This window comes from Phoenix dactylifera, chromosome 12, assembly GCF_009389715.1.
Source record: "Phoenix dactylifera cultivar Barhee BC4 chromosome 12, palm_55x_up_171113_PBpolish2nd_filt_p, whole genome shotgun sequence".
Classification (NCBI taxonomy): domain Eukaryota; kingdom Viridiplantae; phylum Streptophyta; class Magnoliopsida; order Arecales; family Arecaceae; genus Phoenix; species Phoenix dactylifera.
The window spans coordinates 13,915,493-13,935,493 of NC_052403.1; the positions used below are offsets into that span (position 1 = coordinate 13,915,493).

The following is a 20,001-nucleotide window of genomic DNA, read 5'->3' on the forward strand; positions in this document are numbered from 1 at the left end:
TTCTCTAGTTGAAACTAACTAAAAGACAGGTGCTTAGATTCGAAAAGCATTTATTTAATTAATCAAAGAAGAATTTTGGCCATAAATTAAAATAGACAACACTAGGAAGATTGAAGCTTAGAATATAAATTTTATATATATAAAAAAAAAGTTAAATATATTGCATCAAAGAAAAATTAAAAGATTGCATAATTTGAAGAACGTAGATTGAAAACAACAGAAATTACAACTTTAGCATGAATAAAACTAAAAATCCCAAAACACTTGCTCTCAAAATAAAACTCTTAATAAAACAAAAAAAGAAAACTAAAAAAAAAAAAAAACAAACAGAACATGCTCTGTTTTCAAAAGAGAAAACAGAGCATTTCTCTTCTTCTTCCCCAAACCGAACTCTCCTCCCGAGCCGACTCCTTCTTCTCCCCCTGGCTCTGTTTCTTGGCCCTCCACCGAGCACACCCTCCCCTTGGCCTTCCCCTTCTCCTTTTATAGCCGCGGGGTCACTTGGAATTTGGGGAGGAATCACCGGTCATCCGAGATGCTGGGAAGGAGGAGGAGATGGCGGGCGGATTGCTCCGGACGACTTCCCTCTTTGGCCACGGACGCGGAGATCGCCGGACGCCTGATGCGGAAGGTGGGGACGGCTGGGATTCGGATCGCAGAAGGGAGGTGCGGACTTCCTTCTTCGGGCGCTGCTGGGATCACGGCTTGCATCACGGGGCTCCGGGAGGTGGATCAAGAGCGACTGGGATTGGATGCGGAAGGTGGAGACGCGCTGAAATGGAAGAAAATTTGGGCATTTTTCACCGCGTGAAAGAACACGGTTGCTGGGACGTGCCGGCTATGAGATGTATCTGATACGCGGGCGTTGCTGCTGCTGATGGTGTGGAGGATTGGGACGCATGCGGAAGGCACGGATGGAAGGTTCACTGCGTGATACACTGGGGATCTAATCGCGAGATCCTTGGGAAAGAGCTGCTGGTTGATCCGGTTGGGACGCGGCATGGGCTGGCACGCTGAAGAAGAAGATCACAGAAGAGCTGGGGATTTTGATCGCGTAAGGAAGGAGACGCATGCGGAAGGTGGGACGCGGGCTGGTGACACGTCTGATACGCGGAAGGCTTGCTGGAGCGTGGCTGAAACGGGCGAGAGAGCCGCTGGAAGGAAGAAGAATAGTGAATCATCAAAACAAATTTCCGTAGCACTGTTCACATGAACAGTGTTTTTACGTAACACTGTTCATATGAACAGTGTTTTCACGGAACACTGTTCATATGAACAGTGATTTCAGGAATGAATAGTAATTTCGGGAATAAATAGTAATTTCAGCTATTGTTTATGGGATTGGAGGTTAAAAAGTTCTTTTTCTTTGTGATGAAGTGAGAGTGGGAATCTTTATTCCGGAAGAGTGCACGTGCTAATCCGGAAAGGAGGGAATGCGAGGATCACTGGAGGATCGCACGCGGGCTCGGATGTTTGGGAGCAATTGTGCTCGATCAGATCATGGCAGGATTGGGCCCGCATTGTTTGAAGTGTGGGGAACGAGCTGATTAGGCTTACTTGCATAAATAAAACATTAATTAGTTAATTTTATTATTAATAATTAGCTAAAAATACTAATTAAATAGTCTGATGATTGCACTTTTGTGCTCTCATCAACGTCGGTCTGAGCTCGGTCCCCGCTGACCGTGAGCCCGCCACCATTTCTTTTTTAGCTCTTTTCTCCTCTTTCGTCTTGTTCTTTCCTTCAGTTTCTCAACCTCCGACCACCTCGTCCTTTTTGCAGAGATCGACGACGTCATGCGGTCGGACAAGGCAACGGCTGTTGGTAGGACGTCCCTACTGGAAGCAGTCCGGAGGAAGAAACGAGCTCCTCCGAGCGGGGCCCCACCGGCGAAGAAGTCCCGCCGGCAGGCGACTCCGACGCCGACAGACGGGTCCGGACCCACCGATCAGGGGGACGCCGCGGGCGCGGACCGGCAGTTGATGCTGTATCAGCCCTCCGATGCCGAGAATACCGTTTCTCCAGAGGCATCACCCGGGCGCGCCCAAGATGGACGGGTCGGACGTGATCGGTCCCCAGCCCAGCCTTCGACTCGGTCGGCTCCGGATGATACGAGGAGGGATGCGCCGAGGCCCCGGCCGAGCGGGACCCTGTCAATTCCAAGGGCGGTCCCCGCCCCGAGCATGGTCAGCATGACTCTTCCCCAAGCGATGGGTAAGGGTAAGGCTGCAGAACCACCGTCCGACTCCGGGGGAGAAGTCGGGGTCGGCCTTCACTTTCGCCGGCGCCCGAAACCTCATCGAGACGGTGCTGCTGGAGAAGGACCGCAGGCAGGTCCGGGAGATGAGGGTCCCTGACATTGGGGCTGCCAGCTGCGTCTGTCTCATGTCGGTGAGTGTTCTTTTGGTCGCTTTCATCATTTATAGGCTCTGTTGATCCCCGCCTGACGCCCTCGTTTTTCCTATCTCTTAGCTCGCCCAGTACATGATCCGCCTGGAGGAGTGCTACGAGGAACAGGCGAGGCTTCTGGCGAGGGCCGAGAGCCGACTGAAGGCAGTAGAGGAGGGAGGTCAGGCTGCGGCGGGGAGGACGACCAGGGACCTCGAGATGAGGCTCCAGGTGGCCGAAGAGCGGGCACTCGGCTTCGTCACCCTCGAGAAGCAACTGTTGGAGGCTCAGGAGCAACTCAAGGTTGCCTCGGGTCTCGAGGGCGAGATCAAGAAGGCGGAGGAGCGGGCCGAGAAGCAGTCCCGGAAGGCTGCCGACTACCGGGAGAGGTGGGAGAAGGCCCAGCGGTCAGCCGACAACGCCCGCAACCGAACCCGGTCTCTTGAAGCCAAGCTGGGCGAATTGGAGTCGGCCTTGGAGAAGTCCCGCGCGAGCGACCAGGAGCTTCAGTCGCGCCTGGAGGAGGCTGAGGCTGCTCGCATTGCTGCCGAGGCGAAGCCACAAGGAGGCTCAGGCTGATCTGCTGAGGATCTCCTCCGAGGCGGACGACCGGATTGTGGCGAAGGTCTTGGAGGCGAAAGCTTAGATTATGGAGCGGGCAGAGGCGGCGCTGGCCGAAAAGAGTGCGGAAATCGGGCGTCAGGCGGTACAGGCTTATCGTCAGTCCGCCGAGTTCACCCGTGATATGTCGGAGGCGGGTACAGGCCTATCGTCAGTCTGACGAGTTCGTCCGTGACATGTCGGACGCGGGGTCCGACTCCTTTATCTTAGGCTTCGAGGAAGGCCTGACAAGGGTGTCGGCTAAGTACCCCGAAATTGACCTGAGTGGGATCTCTCTTCTAGACTCCTCTCCGGCGCCATTGACTGCTGATTCTCCAACCGCCTCCCTACCCCCTGCGGACGTGCCCGGCGTTCCCGACCCGGGGGTTCCTCCAAGCTGACCTTCTGTATTTTTTGTTCTTTTCTTTGGTGTGTTGGCGTTTTGCCAAGTTGTACGGGTCTCGGCCCTGAAACAATGAAAGTTAATGCAAATAGAGTTTCTTCATTTCACTTTCGTCCTTCTTCTTTTTTAACTCTTGGTAGCGTCTCGCTGACTCCCGACTACTTGAAATTCTTCTGGCGCTAGGCCAGGTATCTGAGGGTTAGGCCTCAGGGAATTCTTCCGGCTCTAAGCCAGGCAATCCGAGGGTTAGGCCTCAGGAACTTCTTCCGGCGCTAAGCCGGGCATCCGAGGGTTAGGCCTCAGGAAATTCTTCCGGGCACTAAGCCAGGCATCCGAGGGTTAGGCCTCGGGAAATTCTTCCGGCGCTAAGCAGGCATCCGAGGGTTGGGCCTCAAGGAAATTCTTCCGGCACTAGGCCAGGCATCCGAGGGTTAGGCCTCAGGAAATTCTTCCGGCACTAGGCCAGGCATCCGAGGGTGAGGCCTCAGGAAATTCCTTCCGGCACTAAGCCAGGCATCCGAGGGTTAGGCCTCAGGAAATTCTTCCGGCACTAGGCCAGGCATCCGAGGGTTAGGCCTCAGGAAATTCTTCCGGCACTAAGCAGGCATCCGAGGGTTAGGCCTCAGGAAATTCTTTCCGGCACTAAGCCAGGCATCCGAGGGTTAGGCCTCAGAAAATTCTTCCGGCGCTAGGCCAGGCATCCGAGGGTTAGACCTCAGGAACTTCTTCCGGCGCTAAGCCAGGCATCCGAGGGTTAGGCCTCAGGAAATTCTTCCGGCACTAGGCCAGGCATCCGAGGGTGAGGCCTCAGGAAATTCTTTCCAGCACTAAGCCAGGCATCCGAGGGTTAGGCCTCAGAAAAATTCTTCCCGGCACTAGGCCAGGCATCCGAGGGTTAGGCCTCAGGAAATTCTTCCGGCACTAAGCCAGGCATCCGAGGGTTAGGCCTCAGGAAATTCTTTCGGCACTAAGCCAGGCATCTGAGGGTTAGGCCTCAGGAAATTCTTCCGGCACTAAGCCAGGCATCCGAGGGTTAGGCCTCAGGAAATTCTTTCGGCACTAAGCCAGGCATCTGAGGGTTAGGCCTCAGGAAATTCTTCCGGCGCTAGGCCAGGCATCCGAGGGTTAGGCCTCAGGAAATTCCGCTCGTTGGTCGGCCAAGGCTGGCGCAAGCCGAGGCGACCGGTCGGGGCTTCAGGCTAGTTTGCTCCCGGGATGATCATCGGGTTAGCCTGGCATCCGAGGGCCAAGCCTCGGGAGATTCCGCTCGTTAGTCGGCCAAGGCTGGCGCAAGCCGAGGCGACCGGTCGGAGCTTCAGGCTAGTCTGCTCCCGGGATGATCATCGGGTTAGCCTGGCATCCGAGGGCCGAGCCTCGGGAGATTCCGCTCGTTGGTCGGCCAAGGCTGGCGCAAGCCGAGGCGACCGGTCGGGGCTTCAGACTAGTCTGCTCCCGGGATGATCATCGGGTTAGCCTGGCATCCAAGGGTTGTCAGGCCTCAGGAAATCCCGCTCGTTGGTCGGCCAAGGCTGGCGCAAGCCGAGGAGACCGGTCGGGGCTTCAGGCTAGTCTGCTCCCGGGATGATCATCGGGTTAGCCTGGCATCCGAGGGCCGAGCCTCGGAAAATTCCGCTCGTTGGTCGGCCAAGGCTGGCGCAAGCCGAGGCGACCGGTCGGGGCTTCAGGCTAGTCTGCTCCCGGGATGATCATCGGGTTAGCCTGGCATCCGAGGGCCGAGCCTCGGAAAATTCCGCTCGTTGTCGGCCAAGGCTGGCGCAAGCCGAGGCGACCGGTCGGGGCTTCAGGCTAGTCTGCTCCCGGGATGATCATCGGGTTAGCCTGGCATCCGAGGGCCGAGCCTCGGAAAATTCCGCTCGTTGGTCGGCCAAGGCTGGCGCAAGCCGAGGCGACCGGGTCGGGGCTTCAGGCTAGTCTGCTCCCGGGATGATCATCGGGTTAGCCTGACATCCGAGGGCCGAGCCTCGGGAAATTCCGCTCGTTGGTCGGCCAAGGCTGGCGCAAGCCGAGGCGACCGGGTCGGGGCTTCAGGCTAGTCTGCTTCCGGGATGATCATCCGGGTTAGCCTGGCATCTGAGGGTTGTCAGGCCCCAGGAAATTCCGCTCGTTGGTCGGCCAAGGTGGCGCAAGCCCGAGGCGACCGGTCGGGGCTTCAGGCTAGTCTGCTCCCGGGATGATCATCGGGTTAGCCTGGCATCCGAGGGCCGAGCCTCGGGAGATTCCGCTCGTTGGTCGGCCAAGGCTGGCGCAAGCCGAGGCGACCGGTCGGGGCTTCAGGCTAGTCTGCGCCCGGGATGGTCATCGGGTTAGCCTGGCATCCGAGGGGCCGAGCCTCGGGAAATTCCGCTCGTTGGTCGGCCAAGGCTGGCGCAAGCCAAGGCGACCGGTCGGGGCTTCAGGCTAGTCTGCTCCCGGGATGATCATCGGGTTAGCCTGGCATTCGAGGGCCGAGCCTCGGAAAATTCCGCTCGCTGGTCGTGCGCCTGTCGCTTGCCGCCCGACGGGATTTCTCCGTGGCCAGCTGCGATCGTGTTTCTCCTCCTCTCCAAGCGTCGCCTGGGGAACACCAGATGGGCATTAAATGCTAATTGAGGGGTTACCTGGAAAATCGGATCACCAGTTGCTGCTTGCGAGGAGTGTCAGTTAAGCGGCCGCGATACGCGCGTTCTTCGAGGCGGATGCGGCCTGGGCGCGAGCGGAGATATGTGGACCTAGGGGTACAGGCCACCCGGAGTGTCCTGCACAAAGAATGCGATTAAGGAGAATAACGCTTAGGAAATCGCGGGAAGATACGCCTCGAGAGCCGGATCGGCTCCGGATTCAATGCGCCCGCATTTATTGGAGCCACCCGCATCGGAACGACCGGGGGGCCGCAGTTTGGCTATAAATATAGGTGCAGGTGCGATGGAGCCTGCCAAGCCGGAGCTGTTCAGGTTGCCATGGATCGTGGGCCTCCTCTCCGGCGCATGGTTGAGAGACCCCTACCGAAGGAACGGGAGGCGCGCCCTTCGCGACTTCCGCCAACTAGCCGTTTCATCTGGGATCAACAAGGAGGTTCTCCCCGGCGGAACTCCGCTCTAGGCGTTTCATCCGGGATCACGTCTCCCCTCCTTGAAGTTCGGCCTCCCGATTGAGCTCCGCACCAGACGCTTGATCCGGGACCGCGCCTCCATATGCTCTTCTCCCTTGTATCCCTTCTCTCCCCTAACACTGGGGAGGACCGGAATATCCCTTGGAGGTGGCGTTCCCCTGGAGGCAGCGGGAGCTTCTTCTGCGGCGGCTCCTCGTCTTTTTCGTGAGGCGTGGATGGCGCCTCTGGGTAGGAGCAGTGTGGACTTCTCCTTCGTCCACTTCTTCTTCATCCGCGCCGGCTCTTCGTCTTTTTCGTGAGACGTCGATGGCGCCTCCGGTTGGAAGCACCCACTTCCGGTGGGATTGCAGCCGCTTCGGATGGAGGTTTCGGGATCCCAGATCTTCAGCTCCTCGGAGTCTCCACCTCTTCTTTACTTTCTTTATACCCTAATTCCCCTCTGGGAATTCCTTGTAATCACACGAGCACGCCATTGTAACCAGAAATTATTGAAATGAAAAGTGTTGTACATTTTTGAACTGTCTTTCTGGCATTGTTGTTCTACTGGTAATACATCCGCAGGTTAGCGGAATTCCAGCTCCTTGGAATTTCTCGACCATCTAGGGCCTCCAACTGGTAGGAGCCAGGTCGGTTTACCCAGCGAACCCTATACGGGCCTTCCCAATTTGGCGCTAGCTTCCCACCTTCCGCAGGTTGAGATGCTTTAGCTCGCCTTAGCACCAGATCTCCGATTCTGAAAAGCTTCGGTCGGACCTTGGAGTTGTAATATCGGGCCACCCTCCGCTGATACATCGCCATCCGAACCTGCGCCATTTCCCTCGCTTCTTCCAAGAGATCCAGGTTCCCTCGGAGTTGCTCCGAATTGGCCTCGGGTCGGTGCGCGGCCACCCGAGGTGAGGGGAGTCCGAGCTCCACGGGGACAACGGCTTCCGTGCCATAGGTTAGGCTGAAAGGCGTTTCCCCGGTAGGGGTCCGATGCGTGGTCCGATACGCCCAAAGGACATTCTCGAGTTCTTCGACCCAAGCTTGCCCCGTCCGACCGATTCGCGCTTTGATTCCTTGGAGGATTGTCCGATTTGTGACCTCGGCCTCGCCGTTGGTTTGGGGATGCGACACAGATGTGAACCGATGCTCGATCCCGAACTCCTCGCAGAAATCACGGAAATGCTTGTTGTCGAACTGTCGACCATTATCCGAGATGAGGACTCGAGGTACCCCAAATCGGACAATGATGTTCTTCTTCACGAACTTCCGGACTTGCGCCCTCCGTGATAGTGGCCAGCGGCTCTGCCTCTTTGCGACGGCTGCCCCTGACGCTTCAGTCGAGCCCCCTGCGTTCCTCTCGGGCCGGGGGCAGCCCCCAGTGATAGTGTGGATCACGCCCGCCGACGGGTCGATTCTGCTCCCGAGGCTCCTGAGGGGCCGGGTTGGCCGGACGCGGGTCTGCGGGGGGACGTCGGTCGTTCACATATCGACCGAGACGCCTTCGGCGGATGAGAGCCTCGATCTCGTCCCGAAGCTGGAAGCAGTCTTCGGTGTCGTGGCCGTGGTCCCGGTGGTACTCACAGTACGCCCGAGAGGGCCTCCTCCCAGGAATCTTCTTCATCTGTCTCGGGACCGGGAGGTCCTCCCGCCCCTTGATTTCCATGAGGATCTGGGCCCGGGGAGTCAGGAGAGGAGTGTACCGGTTGAAACGTCGGGGCGGAGAACGAGGGCGTAGGGCGCCGTGGTTCCTCGCCGGCGACAGGCTTCTGCGCCGACGTTGAGGCGTCGGGCTCCTCCTCTGGCGTGCCTCTTTTCGCCTTTTCTTTCCGAGCTTTGGAGGGATCTCGGCGGGCCTCTTTGCTCCGGTGGGCGGCCGCCTCCTCGGCGTCCGCATACTGGTTCGCCCGGGACAACAGCTCCGGGAAGCTCCGCGGCAGGCGTTTGTCCAGGGAGAAGGTGAGTCTGCCCTTTCGGAAGCCACGCTTCAGGGCTGAAAGAGCCACCTCCTGGCTCAGGTTCCGGACTTCCAGCGTAGCCTTGTTGAAGCGGGTAAGATAATCCCGCAAGCTTTCTCCCTCGTTTTGCCGGGACATCAAAGAGGGAGTCGGAGACCAGTCGCCGCCCGGCTACTGACGGCGAAATGGGTGATGAAGAGGCGAGTAAACTGGTTGAAGGACTGGATTGAGTTAGCCTCCAAGCCGGCGAACCACGCCCTTGCCGGGCCACGGAGGATCGCCGGGAAGGCCTTGCAGAGGAGAGGATCTGATGCTCCGTGGAGGAGCATAAGGGTCCTGAAACTCTCGACGTGATCCCGCGGGGTCCGCCGCCCCGTCATAGGGCTCGATCGCCGGCATTTTAAACCCCGGCGGATTCGGGGTCCGCAGGATCCTCGAGGCAAGCGCCGGCTGGGAGGAGATCTCCAAGTCGGCGAAGGGATCTTTGGAGTGGCCCTTCAGGACCTGGAGTTGTCGGTGGAGATCGTCCACGCCGCCGGTCCAGGGAGCGCGACCGATGGGTGGGAGACAAGGAGCACCGAGAGGGGGACCGACTGGAGCGCGGGTTCCTTGAGGACTGGGGGATCTGGGAACGTGCCCGGGCCCGCCTCTCGTACCCCGCGCAGCTCCGATGGGAAGGTTAAGGCAGAATGGACCGTGTTCGAGAATCTTCCTCGCGCCGGCGCTCCTCCCCATGGGAGAGGAAGGAGCGCGGGTTGAAGAGGACAGGTGAGCGCTCAGGGAGCAGCGGCTCCTGGGCCCGCTGCGGCGCCCGAGACATCATACCCTGCAGGTTCTGCACTGCCTCCGCGAGGGTGCGAACCTGCTGGGCTGACTGGTCGAACTGAGCGGTTTCGACCATCTGAATGGGAGGTGGAGCGGTGGAGTGTTGCTGAGAATGTGTTGGAGACGCAGTGGCCTCCCGGCCGGAGGCGCGAGAGGCCCCGCGACCGGAGGCATTGGAAGCTCCACGACCACCTCGCCGTGCCATTACGATCGCTCTGAGATTCGTGCCCTCCTTCTAGCGCCAACTGTTGCTGTGGTCCAAACCGGAGAACGATTGGCACAGCGGTGTGAACGGGGTTCCGTTTGAGTTGCCTTGGTTGGTGTTGATTGCGCTCCACCTTCCACCGGGAAAACCTGCAAGCAAGCCTCGCACCACCACTGGGGTAGTGGGGGCCCTCCGACGATCAAGTCAGAGGAGATTGGAGGAGAAGGAGAGATAATAGTAGCAAGTAAGAGAATGCTCTGGAAGTTCTTGCTTACCCTCCCCCTTCTCCCCCCAGCCGCATATATACCAGGCTGGGGGGTCCTTTTTGGGGGGTTGGTCATCGTGTAGCACGATGGAGCTGCCACTGACATGGCCGTTACAGGGGCGTCGTGGGGCAGCGCTGGGTACGGCCATGACAGGGCGTAGTGGAGCTCCGCTTTGTACGGCTGTTACAGGGGATCGTGGAGCAGCGCCAGATACAACCGTTGCAGGGAGTAGTGGAGCAGGAAGCTGCGGCGTGCCTCTGGGGAATAGCCTGTCGTTGTCGAGTTCCTAGGCGCGCGTGCCGGTCACGTGGGGCATGGTGGCTAAGTTCCCCCGTAACATACATATTTTTTATATTTTTTAGTGACTGTTATGTCACTAAAATTTATTTTAGTAATTTTATTTGGATCCACAAAAGATTAACGGTTTGACTGTAAATGCAGTAATTTACCTGTAATCCTAGAAATTTTTTGATAATTTATATATATATATATATATATATATATATATATATATGTATGTATGTATGTATGTATGTATATGTGGGGTGGGAGAGAGAGACGGACACGTGTTGCACACTCAGGCTTTTGGAGTTCCTGCGAACGCCTGGGTCTGCGAACCAAATCCGCGTCGCCCCGTTCCTCCATAAATACTTTCCCTAGGGTTTTCCGGGAGGTGGCAGGAGAGAGCAGGTATTGCTTTTTATCATTATGGCAGCGAGGTTGCTGTGGGCTTCGAGAGTCGCTTCGTACCTACGAATCTCCACCTTCCCAAGGGGCTTCGCCAGTGGTAAATCTCTGCTGCTCTCTTCCGATTCCGATCCTTCTTCCGTCTCTCGAGATCAGGCTTTTTTTTTTTTTTTTTTGCTTTTGAGTGTCTGTGTGTGTTATCGTCTTTGGCTTCTTGCTTGGATGTTTCTGCTTGAATGGGCGACTGGGTGGTCCTGTTTTTTCTTAGATCTTGGTTAGGGTGCTTGAAATGGAAAGATCTGTTGGTTTCTAAGCTAAAGTTTGGATTTTTTTTCTTGATGGGATTTACTTGATTTTTAGTTTTGATTAATGTATTATTGTGTCTTCTTTTATTCATAACAGAAGTTTGTTTGATTTGGATGAATCTGGGATGAATTGAGAGGTCTCGCTTTTATGATTTGGTTCTGGGCTATTTGAATCCGTCAAAGAAGTCCACAACAGGTGTTTCTAGAATGGTGGTTTGGGTAATCTGGCTGATCTGTCGTTTAGGATTGAAGGCGATGGAGAAATTGTTTTCTTCTGAAATGGTTGGAGTGCATGCTTGTTTTCTTTGTTTGTTTTTTTTTTAACTTCTTTAGTGGATATTTGTGGTGGAGAAGATAAAGGTTTCTCTTGGTTGATATTGACGATCAAGTTTTCAGGCGCTAAGGAGGTTTGGAATAATTGGAAAGTAATCTCATGATTGTTGTGTTTTATGATTCCATGATTTCTTAAGAAGCTCTTAAAATAAATAGGGTTAATTATACTTTTGGTCCTCCAAGTTTAGGTCGATTTTTCGATAAATTTCTAAACTTCAAAAAGCTCAAATTTGGTCCCTTTTTTTCACAACTATTTTAATGCTGTCCTTCCCTCGGATTTTGGCCATTTTTTCTCACTGGAAAATCCTTGTTGGCATTAATCGGTGATTGTATGGCCAATTATGTTGCAGAAATTGCAGATGAAAATTTTTCTTTTAATGATACGGCATATGGGTGATAGTGTGACATATGAGTGATGACGTGGCATGTGCTTTGAAATTTTCTGCTCAAAAGTGTCCAATTGTTGAGTGTCACATCATCACCCATGCCACGCCATTACCTATATATCATAAATTATGTTTTGGGTCCTCAAGTTTCACAAATGTTTTTACATGGTTCTTATAGTTCAAAAATCTCTAATTAGGTCCTCTAAGTCTTGATACTCAGGATGTGTTGGCACTCTAGTGAAACAATGGGATGCCCTTTTTCCTTTTTTTTGTTTTATTTTTTTTTCATTGCTTTGTTGCTTTTAATGAATTTTTAGATGTTTTAGACCCTTGAATAGGCTTTTTGAGCGGATGGTTGGGTTTGTGGTATAGATACCAATACCAATACTTGTAGTTTGAAAATTTGAAAAATAACAATAAATTTAAATGAAGCACCACTTATCAAATGAATCATAAACAAGAAAGTCAATGAACTTAAGTAGAATAATAAGAAAATTTCTAAACAATAATTGAAAATAAAAAATAAAGAAAAAGTAAAAAAAGTAAATAAAAGAATTGGCATCTCAGTGAGTTATTGTGATGCGAGGCAATTCCAAGTGTCAAAATGCATAGATCTTGGTCCATAATAAATTAATCAATTGGCATCCCAACTTACTAGGACACTAGGCCATCCCAATTGTTAGGATGCATAGGTCCTTGTCCATCCCAACTAAGACCTATGGGGATGACATGGTCCATAGAGACCTAGGATCCTGCACTTTTCTCGAGACTTGTTATTTCTCTCATCTTATCCGTGATGGACCAAGTCAAACCGGGTGTCTAATCCTTGGGTCATATACTAGGATTAGGAAACAACGCTGATATAATAAATCTAACCCTAGATGAAATGGAACATATAGGACACTTGAAAACTCTGGATATCTTTTCATGCTGACAAGGACCCAAACACCAAACATGCAAACAAATACACAGAGATCAGCTAATTGTTTGTGTGGGAACATTATGAACCATCCATTTCCTTGAGGATGTTTAAAGTCTCAAAGACAAATTTAGATTTTTTGATCATTAACAAGTAGAAGGAAAACCTGCCAATAAAATGGAGAAGACTCAGGATACATTCATTTTGGGCTGAAATTGAAGAACTAACATAATTTAGCTCATGATAGGGAGATAATCCTGCAAACGGTATTAGAAATGAAGAAATCCACTTTTTGATTGGTGATTAGTAAGGGCTAGACTATCAAAGCGAGAATCATGAGTATGCAGTGCAGCCAATTAGAATTGGAGGCTGTCATGCATGTGACATTGCTGGTAAGTGCAGCAGGTGGCATGTAACAGCACCTCAGTCTACATCAAATAGAAAATGAACCCCTTTCGAGATTCACCGAAGGTGAAGGTTTGAGTAGGTAGAAAACCTAATTACCTTTCAGACATTTGGACGAGTATTCAGAAAAGTAAGACCCTTGACTATTGAGATCCAAAGTGATATTGTCCATAGAACAAGTATATTCTGTCGGAAATACATGACTTGAATAAGCAGCACTTCCCTTGTCTTGGTCCATGCCTCTCCAGTATTTCCTTTGTATGAGAACAAAGTTTAGGATTATATAGCGACTGGAAGTAATACTAGTATCTGAGTTCACTTCTTCAAAGCTTTCATGTAATTGAAGTTGTTAAAAGATTCCATACTTACATTTGTACTAGGATATATATGTTTCTTTTAGCATTAAGATGAAGACTCTCCTTTTGCATGCAGGAGTTTGCCAGGAAACCAATTCACGGTTAGCTCATTTGGTCTTTAAGATTAAAAGATTGTGTACTATTCAAGCCAAAAATGTCATCACACTTCCATTGGCCTTCATCTTGTTGAAAGTGAACATGCTTTAGCATATTATGATTACCTAGTTTATGAACAATATGATTAACACGTTTTGAAAATATTCAATTTATTGCACATCCTATTCATTATTAATTAACTAGTAAATGTTCTTGTCTTCCTTGTTATCTTTAGACCTAACTAGGGGTGTGCAAAAAACCAGCCGAACTGCGAACCTAACAGGAACCGGTCTCTTCGATTCGGCTTTTGTTGGTTTTTTTTAAATTCTGTTTGGTTTCGGTTGGAGAAAGTCTTGAACCGAAAAAATGCAGTTTAGTTTCGATTTGACTTTTTAGAAAACCGATTCAAACCACTGACCCGACCCATATGTGTGCCTATATATAAAAATTTTTATTTTTATTTTTTTATATTTTTTATATAAAATAGAATTTTTATGTTTAGACATAGCCGAGCCCATTTAGTCCTGACCATTAAATATTAACCCTATATAAAATGAAATTTTTTATATTTAGACTTAGCCTAGCCCATTGAATATCAACCTAATAAACTGAACGAAATGAACCAAAATTTTTTAGGTTGGTTTCAAGCAGTTTTTGTAGATGATTGGTTCGGTTTCCATTTTGATTTTAGGAAACTGGTTGAAATCAGTTCGGTTTTGCGTTTAGTTCCAAACCGATCCGACCTGACCCGTGTACACCCCTAGGCCTAATATTAACCATGGAGTTCATATTAGTAAGAGTTAATAACTGGTCCTTAGAATGTTTATTATATTACTCTGCTTTGGATTATTTGCTATGATGATTGGACTCTTTCTTATTATCTCTCTTCTACTCTCCTACCTTTGCACTTAGTTGAGGATGTCTAAAAATGCTGATTTGGTTTACTGATAGATATTCCATTAATAATGTATGCATTTAACTCGGGGTCCCCCTCATCCACTGGGAGACAAATGTTATTCTTGGTCAATATCTCACATTCCTGTGAAGTGTGTAGGGAAGTTTGGCTTTAGAGCATTTTTTTTCCAATCAGAGCTTGTTCTCACCGCTCATACCCTGTTGTATTGTGATGACTTGAATGCTCATCCATTCTGTTTTTTTTTGAACACGCAAGCACATTAAAAATAGTTCATTGCTTATTTCCTCTTACTTGCTTCTTCCCCTAAATTTAGCCTACTAAATAGTTCACAGATTTCTTGGTGAAATTCCATTGGATCATGAATTCTTAATAGTTACTAGACAAACTATAGCTGCATGGTTCACTTGCTTTGTGAGTGGCTCAAGCTGGCAAAGATATTCTTATTATATGTTCGTTAGATAATTTATGACTGCACATGCATTGCAAATCTACAAGTACATGCATGGTAAATCAAAGTACTGTATACACATTATAGTGAAGGGTAATGGACAGTTAAACTTGGAAGAGTGGTTATTGCATGCCTGTACTTTCTTTGGAAGTTACAGAATCAATTCTATTTTATTCATTTGCAGTTGTGAAGGATTTGAAATATGCCGACACGCATGAGTGGGTTAAAGTTGACGGTACTTCTGCAACAGTTGGAATAACAGACCATGCTCAGGTTTTATACTTGATCAGTTTTATCATGCAAGCACAATGCTTTTTCGATTTCTAATTGTTTGAGTAACATAACATCAACCAAGATACTGTTATTTAACTCATCACTTCGGGCCAAGTTGCCAAGTTTAGCTGTGGTATAGGAATATTTTCTTTGTTCATCTTGATAGAGTAGCGCTCTCCACTGTGCTCCAAAAGAGTTGAAGTTTGCTGCTTATTAGCTAATTTTCCTATTTCTATCAAGTTCAACATAACTCATAAATGGTTTTTGGTTCGTTATTTTACTAAACTCAATTTATGCTGTTTTGTTTTCAGGACCACTTGGGTGATGTTGTGTATGTGGAATTGCCTGAAGTTGGCACCAATGTGACACAGGGAAAGAATTTCGGAGCAGTTGAGAGTGTCAAGGCTACTAGTGACATCAATTCTCCCATTTCCGGAGAAGTAGTTGAAGTTAACACTGAGCTAAATAGCTCTCCTGGATTGGTATGTGTTGCCTGACAGCCATTTTTATTGATGAATTTGATGGAATTCTCACTTAGTTTACCATTTTCATGGCAAATGAGCCCTACTCAAGCTACCTTCTTCACAACCTTGTCTTGTCCAGTTCTAACCTATCTTCTTATAACATCTAAGGAATTGCTTTCTCCTTTTTATGTTGTATAGAATGCATAATCACATCCAACTGAGACTTACTAGGCATTTGTAAGATCTTTGTTAACTTGACCATTAAACTATAATCATAATTTAGAATTGGTACTTGATAGTAAATCGTTTATTCAACCTTCTTCTTCCATTCTTTGTTGTACCATTTGTACATGACAGGCTTCATGATGTTTTTTTCTAGTTTTTCAACGGGAGGCATTGAAAAGGAAAATCAACTTTATGTTCTCTAGTTGTCTGCTAAAATTTGTAGGGGACTAAGTTTCAGATCTCTCCTTGATTTCCTTGCATCTGATACCTTTGTATTTTATGTTTATCTTCTTAGATATCTGGACATGTAAGTAGGAGAGGTTCTTATCCCGTGTTTAGGTGACATATCCCACTTAAAATAGTTTCTAGATTTTAGGACATTTTCAAAGAGTAGCATAGCAAGTCGATAAGCACTCCTTTAGAAATTTAGTGGACATGACTGTTAAGTTAGGACCACCCACATTCTATTCATCCAAATGATGAATTGAATAAATGAATTATTTCCATTTTCTGCTTATCCTATCTCTCCTTTTATCCTTCTTTGACCTTCCATTCTTCCTTATTTCTTCATGTCATCTTCCTTTCTTTCCTCTTGTTTTGTTTTCACTCTATTCTTATCTGTTGACAACAGCAAGCATGAAGAACAGCCCTCTTTTTGTCCTCCTTTTCCCATTCAATTAACTTTTTTATCCTTTTATCATTGGAGCGATGAGGACAATTTTGAATTCAATCTAACTTGTCGAGACATTAGCAATACTATTGTGAACCACTTGGTAAGGATACTTATATCATCATTAACTCAGATTTGATGTAGGTCACCCATATAGTTTAGGCCATTGAATAAAGTAATAGCCAGAAACAAAACCAATTAAACTTTTGTTATTGGTTTGTGCTGCAGCACCATGAATCTCATGACAATTATATGTTTGCAATGTGCCCCCTTAAACAGGAAATCATGCTTTTTGGCTCAATATAGGATCAAATAGCTATGCCAGTTACATCTTGATTTGTATTCATGTATCATCATAACTATTAGAGTATCATTATAAGATACTTGGTGCAATGACCAAGTTCATGTATTCGAAGACCTTCACGGTAAAGAGAATTTTCTGCACCCCAAACAGGAATCAAATGAGTCGAGGGTTTCAATCTACTTAGAAGGTGTAGTTCCACCTAGTTCATGGGGGAATTGTGCAAGGGGAAAAAAGTACCATAATAGATTGTTAAAGTGGGTAGGAGAGGTGATCACAAAAAGTAATGGTATTTAGTCCCTTGTGTTTTGCTTCCATAATGTTATACCAAAAACAGTAACAATGTTAGTCAAGGCTCGCCGAATCGGTACCGGGACCTGTACCGGTCGGTGGACGGTACCGGCACACGGTATGCTTGGACTTGTCAGTTCTGTACCGGCTTCCATAATGTTATACGAAAAATACTAACAATGTTAGACTAAGGTCCACCAAATCGGTACCGGAACCTATACCGGTCGGCGTATGGTACCGACACACAGTACGCTTATAGAACCGGCACACCTAATTTTTTTTGGAGTTTTTCAAGTTGATTTAATTACTAATCAATCTTTTTTTTATTTTTTTATTTTTATTTTTTTAATGTTTCTATAATTCCGTTTAACTTAAATGATGCATCTTGTTATTTTAAAACGATACAAAATATAAAATGATTAGTGAAATGTTGCATGCTACAAGAAACAACATGAAATATCCTCAAATCAAGTAGTGAGGTAAAAAATATAAAATAATACAATCAATTATATATATTTAAAGTACAACGTACGTATCAATATCTAAAATCTCGTCGAGTGGCGACGCCTCTTGTTGATATTTGGATCATTGGCATAGGCAGGAGGTACATCTGCCCACCCTTCTAACCAAAAGGCGTTGTAGTCTTGTATGTTCATCCCATAAGGAACGTGCTTAGGGTTTTAGACACTCTTGGATCTCTTGCTGAAGCTCCGACTCTGAAAGGTATCCTCTGGCTGAAAAACTGGCCAATAAAACTGATAAAACGGCTGTGGAGGGGCTTATCTGAATAAGCCGACAGCAAAATCCGACTCATAGGATGCTCTAGGCTGCATAGGATAGTAGCCACTGGAAGATGTCTCAGACGCACAATATTCATATCCATATCCGAATGGGTTATAGGTTGTTTGTGATTGTGAGTAATAGGATTCAGTATGCTAAAGAACTTGATATGTTTATGGATCCTACCGCACGTGTGAGGTTATCTGAAGCTGCATCGTGTCTTTCTGAATGACCTCGAGGAGCCCATTTTCTATATGTAATCAGATTCTTGCTGGCTCCACCAGATCGTGGACCGTGGTCTTTATCCTGTGTAGCATGCATAAACTAGGGGTCATTGGTGAATCGAAGACTACCATGCGGTTGTCTTATAAATAGTGGTCTCATATCCTCCACTCCCTTCCTGATCTACAGATCTATGACCACTAGAACTGTTGTTCCTAATCTTTGAATCTAAGTGAACTGACTCCTCCACACTCTCCATTGGGGCTACAGGTGCCTTAAGATTTTTTTTTTTTTTTTTTTTGGTGTGCTGGGCGGTTTGGTCCGGTTCGGCCTACCTTGATGTTAGCACTCTCACCAAATCCTTTTTTCCTTTTTTAACCCAAGTAGTACTAGGGTATAATATCCTTCATTAGTTGGAATCCTTGTAAGAAAGATGGCTGGATGGTCATAGAAGAAGAAAGGAGAATTCACAAATAAAGGATTTTTGGAACTATGTTTTGCAAGGGCACATGTAAAGACATTCAGGTCCACAGGAGTACCACTTTCATTTTCTTTTGCTTTCTGATCACTAAACAAATTAAATTTTTTCTGCTTATCTTAAAATTCCTCTGTGGGCTGGGGTGAATAAAGCTGACCAGCAAAGCTAGTGGTCGATAACTTTTGGACTTGGTAATGGTTGTTCCCGCACTGTCCCATTTCTGACCTTTCATCTACAAGGAAATTTGCTAGATTCATTTTTGGTAAGTTAGTTGATTTTAGACATGAGGCCTAACAACATCAGACCATTGTTCAAAGTTAATTGACACAGGTCCATCTCCAGGGTTCGATCGGGTTCAGCAGTCAGGTTGAGCTACCGCGCACCTTTGACCATCATATGCTAACAGTGTGAATTCCTAGATCTATTTTTCCTAGAAAAGCAAAGACACCTTGATTATTCTAGTGTCCTTTGATAGATAATGTTTGGATGCTGGAATTTCTATGCTGTTTGTGTTGGTGCTCATTTTTTTTTGGCAAGTAAAGGAGAGTGAGCTCCCCAATGTAAAATTCCTCACATATTAGCCTCAGCTTTAGAAAGTAAGAAAAATCACTTGAGAACATTTGAAACCCAGATGACACGATCTGGAATAACCCTAGCTCCATCTGCAAGGTTGTCAGCAACCTTTTTCCAGCAGTAGTTTGGGCTGCAAGTTGGCATCCCTAAGTGTATGCAACAGGGAAGATGTCCTGGGTTTGAACCTGGGTGGTGGCCATGCCTAAAACCTTGTAATAGACCTACATTTGTGCTGCTTGTTAAGTTTTTGGGTTTGAAAGATGAAAATCTTGCTAAAGATGATAACTTGAAATGTTTTTCTTGAATCAGGTGAATGCTAGCGCATATGATGATGGATGGATTATAAAGGTCAAAATGAGTGATGCAGGCGAGTTGGACTCACTGATGGATTCCGACCGATATGCAAAATTCTGTGAGGAGGAAGATGCCAAACATTGAGGCAATTCTAGATTTATCTCGACAAAATTGTCAGTTTGAGTTTTGCCGATTCTCAGTTCATGCTTCGCAAAATCTTGTTGTTTCATCATCTTTGCAGGCTCTAGCAGCGAGCATTTGACTGCTGAAATAATCACAACTTTTTCATCCTTTGGCCTGAGGATTGTAAATTTTGATTACCTTTTATGCCTTTAATTTTGCCTTCAAATATGAACTCTGATTCAAGAGGTCTCCTCATGCAAAGCTGCAGGCTGTCAATTGTGCGATTGTCGTCTTGTTATCCATACCGTTGTTTTATCCATGGGGGTCTTTGAGGCTTTTCAGTTAATGAGATGATTATCATATATTTTATTCCGTTTTTTCTGGCAAGACTCTTCTGCTGAGGTCTTGGTGTCAAAATTTGAGCATAAGTATGCGACCTTAAGCCTTTCAAAACAAGATGGGCATTCGATTTTTCAGTTATCAATACATTACTTGAGGCTAGACTCGTTTGCATGTTAATGTCCATGTATTGATGTAAAATGTTTATGTCCATCGGCTCATCTTCTAAGTGCACCAATTACCTCCATGTTTATTGGATACTTGTAAAGGAGAGAAAATCCAACAACAATCACAATGCGGTGACATGTTCATTCCTATCACCTTCGCTAGCATCTTATAGACAAAAAAATTTGATGAGGATACAAATGTATAGGTCTCTA

At 47.8% G+C, this 20,001-nt stretch overlaps 1 protein-coding gene across 1 annotated transcript; it reads left to right on the forward strand.

The window, feature by feature from the left end:
• The first annotated feature begins 10,368 nt into the window (after positions 1-10,368).
• Positions 10,369-19,599, forward strand: LOC103713180 (glycine cleavage system H protein 2, mitochondrial). The gene is made up of 4 exons (XM_008800010.4): positions 10,369-10,524; positions 14,773-14,861; positions 15,173-15,343; positions 19,175-19,599. The coding sequence occupies exons 1-4, from the start codon at positions 10,446-10,448 to the stop codon at positions 19,301-19,303; spliced, it is 468 nt and encodes a 155-aa protein (XP_008798232.2). The 5' UTR covers positions 10,369-10,445; the 3' UTR covers positions 19,304-19,599.
• Positions 19,600-20,001: the final 402 nt, after the last annotated feature.

Bases quoted from the DNA above. Each gene is read 5' to 3' on its own strand.
- LOC103713180 (XM_008800010.4), top strand. From the start codon at position 10,446: ATGGCAGCGAGGTTGCTGTGGGCTTCGAGAGTCGCTTCGTACCTACGA. The intron at 10,525-14,772 runs GTAAATCTCTGC...ATTCATTTGCAG, and splicing joins CCCAAGGGGCTTCGCCAGTG to TTGTGAAGGATTTGAAATAT. The intron at 15,344-19,174 runs GTATGTGTTGCC...TTCTTGAATCAG, and splicing joins TAAATAGCTCTCCTGGATTG to GTGAATGCTAGCGCATATGA.